At 39.0% G+C, this 12168-nt stretch overlaps 1 protein-coding gene across 1 annotated transcript in view; it reads right to left on the reverse strand.

Annotated features, from left to right (window-relative positions):
* Positions 1–12168, reverse strand: part of htra3b (HtrA serine peptidase 3b) — a 29986-nt gene that overhangs the window by 15520 nt on the left and 2298 nt on the right. Inside the window, exons 2-4 of the mRNA XM_023263621.3 lie at positions 3725–3824; positions 1043–1175; positions 203–292 (exon numbers count right to left, since the gene is read on the reverse strand). Of these exons, the coding sequence (XP_023119389.2) occupies positions 203–292; positions 1043–1175; positions 3725–3824 (323 nt within the window). The remainder of the gene's footprint in view (positions 1–202; positions 293–1042; positions 1176–3724; positions 3825–12168) is intronic.

Genomic DNA, 12168 nt, shown 5'->3' on the forward strand with positions numbered 1-12168 from the left:
GTATGAGGCAGCAGCCGACTGGGAAAACATGAATGAGCAACAGTTCAAGTTAACATTCATATTTTAGGATTAGTGTTGGGGTAATTCACTTTTGATTTCATTTCAAATCTGCAACATCAAATGGTAAAAGTTAACGCATAGTGGGAGATGAGAATCAAACTATTTCCTTATTGATGAGATAATCACAGACCTGTGGACTCACCTGGGGGTTGACTTTGATGGTGGCAATGTCAGACTTTTTGTCAATGTCCTTGATGCTGGCTTCATATATGTCACCATTATGCATCTGGACCTTTAGGGGAGAATGGATGAATTACATTCCAGAGCACTGTCAATTAACATTTCATACAGTAGCAGCATGCTCTGCTCACCTGAACATTAGTATTGTAAAAGGGATATCAAGAACACAAAGAACAAGTACACATTTATGTCGACAAATATTTTTAGCAAAAATATTTTGTGCTGATGCTCTCCTCTATTTTACTCTCCACATTGTCAGGTATTGTAATATAGCTAACCTCACAATACTGAGGACATCTTTGGACCCTAAAACACTATTTAATAGTATCTCAAAGACAGAAATACAATAATTATGCAATCAGTCAACCTGCACCTTACATACTGACTGAAACTGATCATATTCTTTAATGAATAGTTTTGTTTTTATGAAACATATCAAAACATGCTTTGTTGCTTTCGCTCTCAAAGTGAGAAGATGAGATCAGTACCATCCTCATGCCTGTGCATAAGTATGAAGTTGGAGTGGTTAGCATAGCCTAGCATAAAGCTGTAGAGGTGTTGGTAGGCACACTGTTTTCTCTTGCCTCTAGTCTTCCGTGTAAATATCTCATTCTCGGAATGAAAGCAACAAAAGTATTTCAGTAAATGCTGAAATACTCTTTTAAACATTTCATTTTCCATTATTTCTCTTCTAGCTTTATACAGATTCCAAACCTACATAATTTATTTGAGAAAGATGCTTCTCAAATATCTGTAGTTTTAGTAATGAGAGTCAAAAAAATAAAAACCTGTTTTTGCCTACCTTGAGATGCTGTTGACCTGACACTGGTGAGGTGGTAGAGACGACATGAGCATTGGTAACAATCAGTCCATTCTCTGACATGACAAACCCGGATCCACTGGACAGAGGGATGTTGCGACCAAAGAGTGGATGTCTAGGGATATGGCGAAAGTGATGGTAAAGGGTGTGGATTACGCAAAGCAGTTATCACTGATAAAGAGATGTACAATTCACAATTTCCCAGATGACTTAAGGTGAAGGCAGAGGACACCCTTGGCAGATCTTTACAAAATTTGTTTCATTTGCAATTGAAAACTGAGATAGAGTTTTAATCTACTTTTTCCAAAAGAAAATGTGTTATTAAAGTAATAATTCTGGTAATTATGACTGAATGCTACTTGGGAATAATCAAGAACGAGCCACATAAGTTTTTTGCAATATTGAACAGCAGTTAAATCGTCCAAGAAAGCTAACTACACTGCTCCATTTGTCATTGCTCTAGAAACTGGTCAACTATCAAGATGTGTTTCAGCTATCATCCACAAACTACAAAACTCTTGAGCACAAAAGTTATGTTTCATTCACTTCCCTTTAAACTATAGAATTAAGCTTAAAATCCCTTCTTTTCACATACAAAGCCTTTAATTATGAAGTTCCATCGTATCATTTAGACCCCACAGTATTCCGCCACTGTCAGAGTGCAGAATTACTTGTGGTTCCTGCTGAGGTCTGTGTGTCTGTCTGTCAACTAAGCTGTGTGGCCTCCTCAAGTTCTGCGATTTTGTATGTCACATAACAGGTCACACAATTCAAGCACTGCCCTTATCAGCTTATAATGTCAGATGACTGTATACAGTGTCACAAAAAAGTATTGGCCCCTTACAAATGTCTTCTACTTTTCCCTGTGTCACACTTAAATGTTTCAGATCATCAAACTAATTTTAATGTAAGACGAAGATAACCCATGAAAAAAGAAAACACAAAATGCAGGTTTTAAATGATGAAGTCATTAAATGAAGGCTGTACAGCCCGTCTTGCCCTATGTGAAAAAGCAATTGCCCCCTTAGTTACCAATCTCCTAAATGACTAAATTCATTTGGCAGTTGGATTCACTTTCACCAGCCACACCCACATCGATTACTGCCAGGCTTGTTGAATCTAAACATCACTGAGTAGAACCTGTTTGGCATTGTGAAGTAGCTAAAGGGTCTCAAAAAGCTACACATGTTACCAGAACAAAGCCATTGACATTTATCAGTCTTCAAAGGGTTACAAAGTAACTGCTAAGGCTCTGGGACTCCAGAGAACCACACAGTGAGAGACATTATCCACAAATGGAGAAACATGGAACAGTGGTAAACCTTCCTAGGAGTGGACCAACTACCAACATTTCTCCAAGAGCACCTCGATATCTTATCCAGGACCTAGACAAACAGCAAAAGATCGGCAGGCCTCACTGTCCTCAGTTAAGGTCCATCTACATGATTCCACAATAGGAAGGCACTGGGAGAAAATGGCATCATGGAAGAGTTGCAAGGCACAAACCACTCCTGACCAAAAGAACATAAAGGTTCATCTGGCATTTACAATAAAATATCTAGATGAGCTCCAAGACTTTTGGCATAACATCCTGTGGATTGATGAGTTAAAGGTAGAACTTTATGGAGAATATGAGTCCGTTACATCTGGTGTAAAGCTAACACTGCATTCCACAAGAAGAACCAACAATGAAACATGGTGGTGGTGAGGCAGCATGACAATGACCCAAAACACACCAACAAGTCCACCTCTGAGTGGTTCAGAACAAGATCAAGGTTTTGGAGTGACCAAATCAAAGTCTGGACTTGGATCCAATTCTGATGCTGTGGCAAGACCTTAAAATGGCAGTTCATGTTCATAAACCAGTGCGCCAAAACTCTTCCATGGTGATGTAAAACACTAATCACAAGAGAAAGTTTAACTGCAGTTGTTGCTGCCAAGGGTGGCCCAACCAGTTATTAGGTTTAGGAGGGCAATTACTTTTTCACAGGGGTAATATAGGTTTTCAATAAATCTTTAATAAATCATCATTTACAAACTGCATTTTGTGTTGTGTGGGGTATCTCGGTCTAATATTAATTAAATAGAAACATTAGTTTGATGTTCTGAAATATTTAAGTGTGAGAAATATGCAGAAATAGAAGACATCAAAAAATATTTCACAGCACTGTACATGTAAAACAGTGAGAGGAGGTGTAATTACAGCCACCAAAATAGCATTATGAGCCTCAGTAAAATCACTCAATTATAATCAGACCCCCACAACATCCATCCATCCATTATCTATACACCGCTTTTTCCTCACTAGGATTGCAGGGGGGCTGGAGTCTATCCCAGCTGACTCAGGGTGAAGGCAGGGGACACCCTAGACAGGTCGCTTGTCTGTCGCAGGGCTACATATACAGACAAACAATCACACTTGTATTCACACCTAGAATAATCAAGTAACCTCAGCATATTTTTGGACTGTGGGAGGAAGTCGGAGAACGCAGAGAAAACCCACACATGCACAGGGAGAACATGCAAACTCCATGCAGAAAGATCATGGGACGCGAACCAGGGATCTTCTAGCTGCAAGGTGAAAGTGCTAACCACTACGCCACTGTGCAGCCCCTGCCCCCACAACATGAATAATAAAATAACACATGCACACATAGTCAGTACCTGAGGAAGAGTTCAATGTGAACCACAGCAGGAGCAATTTTCTCCACCACGTCAGCTATGAAGTTGAACTTGTAACGAGGACTGGCAGCATGTGGAGGACCTATACTGGCAAGAAGAATTGTGTATTTTAATAATGAGTCAACATTCTGATTGGGAATAAATAAATGACTTCAGGACTTACATGTTAAAGGTGAATAAATGGGAACTTATTAAAACAGATGATTTTCTCTGTGACACAAATTAAAAGAAGTAATGGCATGATAGTTTGTGATGCAAGTTTAAACAAAATCATTAGTCAAAACAGGATCATAAATTCTGTCAAATCAGCTTTGCATGACTCCAATGCTGAACTGTTTTAAAAAGAACAATAATATATATAATGATAAATATGACTTCTGTGTCAGTTTTGTACACATCCATGACATGCATGCAGAACACACATCTGTACTCAGTGCAAGGTAATTTTTTATTTATTTATTTAGCTTCTGGATAGATACACAAACTGAGGAATGAACAGCCTTGGCGGAGTACCATTGCTCTCTGAGTGGTTTTCTGTTTTACTAGAGTCATAAAGAGCTGACATTTTGCTACAGTTGTTTGGATTTAGAGATAGGTGAAGGTAAATCAAAATGCGGCTGAAATAGGTGCCCTGTAGCTTAAGGACAGCAAATTTCCTGAATGCAAAAGCCGAGTGGAGCACACAGCTTAATTCAGATCCCTTCACAGACTAATGTTTCAACACCAGTACAGTCAACTTTGACTCTAATGAAGACACAATAATGTTGAAACATTAGTCTGTTTGCATAATAAACGGCTGTGATTGAAGCAGTGTGCTACAGCCACCGTTTGCACTCTGAAATCCAACCCACAGCACTATACAATATGTATAAACGGTATGCAGCTGTTAAACTATCAATCTCTGCCGATTTTGGGCCTCCGAAGTTAGTAGCTTCTCATCAAAGTTTGGTGTCTGAATTGTTTTCCTTTGAGCTTTACTTCCTGAAATTTACAGCAAACACAGTCAAATGCAGTCAGTAAAGCAGAGTCTGGACTTGTGCAAATCAGTTTCCTCTACCTACTCCTTCCACTTCCTTAACATGAAAAAGCTACAAGTTGTCTCTACAGCTGCACTGTACGCTGTTGTGCCAAGTCAGCCTTTCAGGAAAATGTGGTTTGTTATTTTAGACTGAAAAGACATTCTAAAATAACAGGCTGAATCCAACCAAATGCTGAAGCCACTGGGTTTAAGTCTTAACATCACTACGTAGCAGACTTTAGAGTCACATGAATTAGTACAGTGTCTATTAATTAAATTGAATTACCCTTAAAGAAACAAGAATTCTGGGTCTGGATTATCAGAAACTGGATGTTATTTATATCCTATAAGGCTAGTTATCTATAAGAACCCCAAAAGGCAAATTCTTTTGGATGGAACACTTTTGTAAATCGTGATATTCTCACTTGGCAGTGTATTGTGTCCAAGTAACCAAACCAACAAACCCGTACTCTAGAGCTGAAATTTAAAATCACTTTGAAAGTTATCAGTTTTTTTTTTTAATTAAAGCAAAAATGGTACCAAATGTGAGTCCCAAATGTGAATATTTACCAGTTTTTCAAGGTCACTACATATGAAAGCAATCAAAAATCACTATTCTAACAGATTATACAAAGCTGACATTACATCTTAGTGGCACCACCAGAACAAAGATCCTGAAATGTGAAAGAATCCAAATGAAGCTGTTTGTTCTATTAGGAACATGAACATAAACACTGATCAGGCATAACATTCTGACCACTGACAGGTGAAGTGAATAACATTGACTATCTCTTCATCATGGCACCTGTTAGCAAGTTGGATGTATTAGACAGCAAGTGAACATTTTGTCCTCAAAGTTGATGTGTTAGAAGCAGGTAAAATGGTCCAACATAAGGATTAGAGCGACTCAGACAAGGACCAAACTGTGATGCCTCGATGACTGGGTCACAGCATCTTCAAAACTGCAGCTTTTGTGGGGTGATCTCGGCCTGCAGTGGTCAATATCTACCAAAAATGGTCCAAAGAAGGAATAGCGGTGAACCAGAGACAGGGTCATAGGCGACCAAGGCTTACTGATGCACGTGGGGAGTGAAAGTTGGCCTGTGAGATCCGATCCAACAGACGAGCTACTGTTGCTCAAATTTCTGAAGAAGTTAATGCTGGTTCTGATAGAAAGGTATCAGAATACACAGTGCATCTCAGTTTATTGCATATGGGGCTGCATAGCTGCAGACCAGTCAGGTTGCCCATGCTGAACCTTGTGCACCACCAACAGCGCTGCACACACCAATGGGCAGTCTCCCTGAAAATGTTACAATCAGCACTGATCAGTATCACTCTACAGACTGCTACAATCATCACCATCTGAAACACACACACGCACGCACACACACACACACACACACACGCACACATCTCAATTAGAGATATCGACTGAGGAAACAGGAAGTCCCTGCGGCCCAATGTTGAGGCAGACTCTATTTAAACTTTTCTTTGATCACAAACCCTTTGTTTTGTCTGGGTTAAGGGTATGTGACTGGCACACACAAACACACACACACACACACACACACACACACACACACACACACACACACACACACACACACACACACACACACACACACACACACACACACACACACACACACACAGCATGTCATTGGAGCATCACATCTTCATGGGTGTGGTCAACTAAAAATATATGGGTGTTTGACCTACAACTCCCAAATCTGCTGTGGTAAATCAGTGTTGTCACCATGTAGATTATTGTGAATTTGAAGAAATTAATTGACCAAAACAACTTGTCTTAGAAAACCAACATTACTTAAAACTCTGTCTTTCTTAGAGGTAGTGAACTCCTACATCAGTACTTTATGTTATATGGTAAGTTTCCATTTAGCATTTAGGTCATGTGTAAATGTTTAATAAATGTTTTATGCCCTCTGTAATGTAGTTGTCATCCGATGTAAGTATTTAATAATGTATTTGCCAACAACTACAACGCCTGTGTACACCACCAAATAGAGAATATATAAACAAATAAACTATGAATGGGAAGAAACACAGGTGTAATAATATAAATGTCCTCATAAGAGATGGTATAAATGCTGAAAATGTATTAAATGTGTGTATACTATTAACTGCTAAGTAGAAAGATTAAGATTAAGATTTTCTGTATGTATTCACGTGTTTGCTACAAAAAATACTCAATCCAATTTTCTGACCAGCTTAAATTATGGTATACTGTAATAAGTACTTTTATTGACAGCAAAAGTATTTTTTTTTTCTGGTTAAATCCAATGATTCTGACCCATGCAATTTTTTAATTCATGGAAAAAATTGATTCAAACAAATTCCATCTTTGCTCTCAGCTCCTCTACTTATTGAAATGATTCGGACTCCATGCTTGTGCTGTTTCAAACACCATTCTTCTGGCTGGTGTGACTGTCATAGGAAAATCCTCATGCACAGAAGAAGTTAACTTTCTACCAGCAACAACAGCAGGGTTTCCTCTTTTTTTAAATATATTATAGTGCATCATTACCTTCAAATGGAAAAACCCTCTGACGTGCCATATTTAGCGACATGCATGGCCAACCTAGTAGTAAAATTTAAAATGTGACTCGTGTTGATTATGGGGGGTCAGTGTAGGTTTTTGGTCTGTTACTGCTATTCTAAGGGCAGTATTGGAATGTTATTTGGGTTCTGCTGTCATATGCCACTTTGTTCCTGCATACACCCATTCATACTAACGTGTCACTGCATGATTCTGGTAGCTTATACTATGCTTGGACAAATAGAGACAGCTGGTTATCAACAAGCTAAGCATCTCATACTACATGGGGGAGCAGTCTTTGGCACTTTGACACTTGATTTTTGTTCTGTTTGCAACACAAACATTAAAAATGTATTATCTTTTCTGTAAACTTCTTTTGCACAATGTAAACCATGGTGACACTCAAGGAGATTACAATGTTGTGTATGTTGAAACTAGAGGAAAGAGTTTTCTTAAAAACTTTGTGTTGTTGTTGTAATCCAAAATTGCTGGATTGCAACAACCTTACTTTTTTTGCTTATTGCTTATGTAAGGTTTTCAGAGAGTTTGCTTTAAAAAAAAGAAACAGTTGCTTAACTTAACTTAATACTTGGATGCAAACCATTTGAGGTTCTAGACTGCCTAAAGTCTGGAAATGGCTTTCTTTCCCTGGATCTGGACTGATTCATTTTAAATCCATTGTGGTAGACTTAGGAACACTGTCCAGAAACTTACGGACCAAACTGCGTCTCAGGAAACATTCAAATAACTGGAAGTGGAGTTCAAGTGGAAATAAAGTGAACTCAGCAGTCATCTGAGATCAACCTAAAAATGGATAGTCTACCTTTTTTTTTGGAACCCTGTGGTCATGTGTTGGCTGAAATCTGTATGAGACACTTCCTCCAGCAGCAGTCATGCTCTTCTTTTAAGGGTTCAGTATACAGCAGGAACTTTCAGACTGTCAAATGTGTGTGTGCAATGGTGTGATGGAGAGAATGTGGGACAGATGGAGAAAGTAAAACAGCATGTTTTGAAAGAAGATCATTGTTTAATGTGCAATTTATCTTTTCTCCTTATTTGGTTTTGAATGGAAACACAAGAATAACAATAAGTAAGAAGATGCAGACATGAGCATAATCTGAGAAAATGAGAAATGTGTACCAAAGTGTGGAAAGACCGTAAAACAACAGATTCTACCAAAGCATAGTTCCACAAGATACAGGTTGTGTCAGTTACCCTTGTGGTTATCATTATTTTGGTAATGGTGTATGTTTTCATATTGACTGGATATTTGCAATCCCACGGCAGCACAGACAGAGTAAAGTTTATTTAAGTGCTTTGCTGCCAATTAACTCCTGGTGCTGGGTGCTTCTTATAGATTATTCACATGACTGGAAAAAAATTGGAGCACAAAGGAAAAGAAAGGTTCTTTGCCAGTGGGTTTGAAATGTTGGTCTAAGAAAGCAATAAAAATGTATCTGAGCTGTGACCACATACTTTTCCTCCTGTAAGATGGGAGGCTCCATCTTACTGCTGTCTGCCAAACACAAAGATCAAAGCGTTAAGTAGCATATTAGCATGACAGCTTTTGATGGTTATAGGCCTTTTTTTTCCATCGCTGTCAGAGTAGACTGGCTGTTGGTGTCAATGTCCTAACATCTATGAGGTTAGCAAAATCCTTTTTTGCTCTTCAGTTTTTGCTGGAGTAAACTGTAAATTCTAAACCGCAATGCCAAGATGCTGGACCCCAAAAACTTGCCACTCTCCCATAAAACTTTAAGACATAAAGAACCTGGTGAGTAGTTGTTGTATGTACAGTCTCTCCTATTTCAGCTGCTGAACTCTGTAACTTGTAACATAGGTGTCTTGGTGACCTACCTTACTACTCTCGTATTTGCATGGTCACTCACTTTTTCAGGTCGGCCTGCGCTAGGTAGATTTATGCCATTTTCCCTCCATTTCTGATTGGTTTAAGTGCTTTCCAATAATTTTTCGCGACATATAAACATTTTTTTATGTCCATCTCCTGACTTCACCAGTGACTGGACCCTCCCAATACAGATGTTTACATACTACAATTACTTCCGACACATTCCCTCCTTTCAGATAATAATAATAATAATAATAATAATAATAATAATAATAATAATAATAATAATAATAACTTTATTTGTATAGCACCTTTCAGAAGAAAATTTACAAAGTGCTTTGAGAGGTAGAATATAGTGATAAAAAGAACTTTACAGGAAGACGAGTCTATTTAAGTGGGTTGTAAGAAGTGATTTAAAAGAATCTACTGATTCGACGAGCCTTATCTCTTGAGGCAGGTCGTTCCAAAGCCGAGGGGCCCTGATGGAGAAGACCTGGTCACCCTTGGATTTAAGCCTCGACTTTGGAACAACTAGGAGGGATCCACCTGAGGATCTAAGGCTGTGCAAGTGGACGTACAGGGTTAGCATGTCTAAAATATAGCCAGGGGCAAGGCCCTTGCAAGTTTTAAAAGTAATCAATAAAATCTTAGAATCAATTCTAAAATGGACAGGAAGCCAGTGGAGGGAAGCTAGAACAGGGGAGATGTGCTGTCGATGACCTAGATTTCACTGACTGTGTGATTTCTAACACCTGTTGGCTGCACCTGTGTTGAATAAGGGGAGTGACTTTAAAGGGGGTGAATACTTATGCAATCACTTATTTTTATGTCTTTTATTAAATAGCATTACATTGAAGTCTGTTATGTTTGTTTAAAGACTCAAACAGGGAAAACATCTAAGAGGTGTGAATACTTCATGTAGGCACTATCAGTCTTTTTTCCAACAACCCAGGTCTTAATTGCAGCATTCATGTCACCAAAAAAATATGCTGGGGGTCTTTTAGGAAGTTTCTGCTACATTGATAAAAATTTATAGCGTATGTACGTCTTTGCCTGCCATACAACCTTTGATTGATAACAGTGTTTCCAGTAAACTAGTGTTTACTTTGGTCTGAAGTAGTGGGGCAGCTGAAAGGCGACACCTAGCACTTCTTATTTGAAAGGTCTTGGCTCCAGATGGAAAAGATACAACTCTGGACTTCAAAGCTCAGGTGTTTTAAGGAAAGCTGGAAGCTAGATAAGAGAATGGTGTCAAACCCCTGCTACCACCTCTGCGTGGCAGGCAATCCCCCTCTCCTCTCTGTGGGCTTGATAGGGTGTGCGTTTGTGGATGCATGCGTGATTAAGTGGCGGTTCAATCAACGGGTGTAACACCTGTGGAGGGAGCTGGATCATTTGCTTCTAATCAGGTCTGTGCTCCCTAAAAGATGCAAGGGCTTGATCCAAACTAGCACTACAGAAACAGGCTCTGACTGTCACTCAGCACCAAACAGTTGATCACAGCACAACCAGTCAGCCCAGACCAAGCTGCAATGTTGCCATGAGATTTTGTATGCCTGATTCTTTTCCTGCTCTGTCCTGTACGCCATACTGGAATCCCTCCGGACCATACCATGTGTCTTTAGCCACAATCCCATTGGTCTTTTGGATTGATTGCCTGCCTGCCTTCACTTCTACAATCAGCTGGATTCCTCTTCTCCACATGCACCTGGAGCACTGCCCCTCTGCGATTGTGTTTCTGCTGGTTGACTTTGCAAATTGAGTATCATTCCTTCATTTGCTTCCTCTAACTTTACAGACAGGACACATCCTGCTAGATTCATTTCCCATTCTGTAGCATTTAACTGTATTCTTTGTAATAGTACGGGTCCTGTTTTTGAGATCAAACCAAAATTTTTATATCTTGCTAAGCTCCTTGGTTCCGGCTGTCTTGTGAGCTCTGTTTGCCATTAGGCTTCAGCCAGTTTTCCCTTATCCTGCTAGCCTTCCCTTTGAACTTGCTTAGCCTGGTTCCTTTTCTCCCTCTCCTAGTTTCCATTTCTGGTTAGACCACACTCCCGTCTCCTTTTTTTTTTTACATTGTTACTTGCATCCCTGTCTTTGTAATCATCTTTTTTTAACCTATTTTTGGACCTGTTTATGTTAAATGTCTGCACTCAAGTTCCCTGAGTAACCACGACAGATGGTGCCTTATTAAGTCAAATAAAAGCTGATGGGTGGCATATATATACTGAGAATTTTTCCAAGCTTCCTCCTTGAGGTTTGTATATGCACATGTCTAAGCATTCTGTGCGCTAATAATACTCCACATTTCCAAACATTGCTTGAATTAATGGATTAAATTCAGATTTTAAAAAAGCAAGTTGTGCTCAGGCATGTTTTTATGTCACTGCAACCTTTCTCACAATAATTAAAAGAAATGTCTTGATATATCTGACTGCAGTTTTGGTAATGTCATCTTCTGATTTGGTCCTTTTCTTTTGCAATAGTTTAATGTCACAGTGAAAATGAGCTCAAATTAATCTTATTAAATCTATCCATTCTAATCTTTACATAACAGTAATGGATGGAAATGTGATTTTCTTTTTCAATTTCAAGCATATTTGGTTAAAATTTGCTTTGCATTTCCATGGAAATCTGGCTATCATGCTGAACTGGTGATATAGTATTGTTTATCGTGATAGTTTGGTGTGTTTCTGCGCTAACATTTGTTAATGAGCGCTGAATAGAAGATGAATGTCTGGAGGAAAACTAATGCCAATAAATCCAGTATTGTCGAGAGATTTTTACTTTAAACTGTGTCAAGTTCATTTTATAAAGCTGGCAGAGTCCCAGACAGTACATGACCTCTGTGTTTGGGTCGAGGGATTTTACTGAGTCTGTCTGCAGGACAGAATCACAGCCGTTTTACTGGAAGTGTGGTTAATTCCCAGTGTTCCAAATAATTACTTCTGGTCAAGCTTTAACAGGCTGTTAGAGCTGCATCTGCCATCTAACCA

The sequence above is a fragment of the Amphiprion ocellaris genome, chromosome 23 (assembly GCF_022539595.1).
Source record: "Amphiprion ocellaris isolate individual 3 ecotype Okinawa chromosome 23, ASM2253959v1, whole genome shotgun sequence".
NCBI lineage: Eukaryota > Metazoa > Chordata > Actinopteri > Pomacentridae > Amphiprion > Amphiprion ocellaris.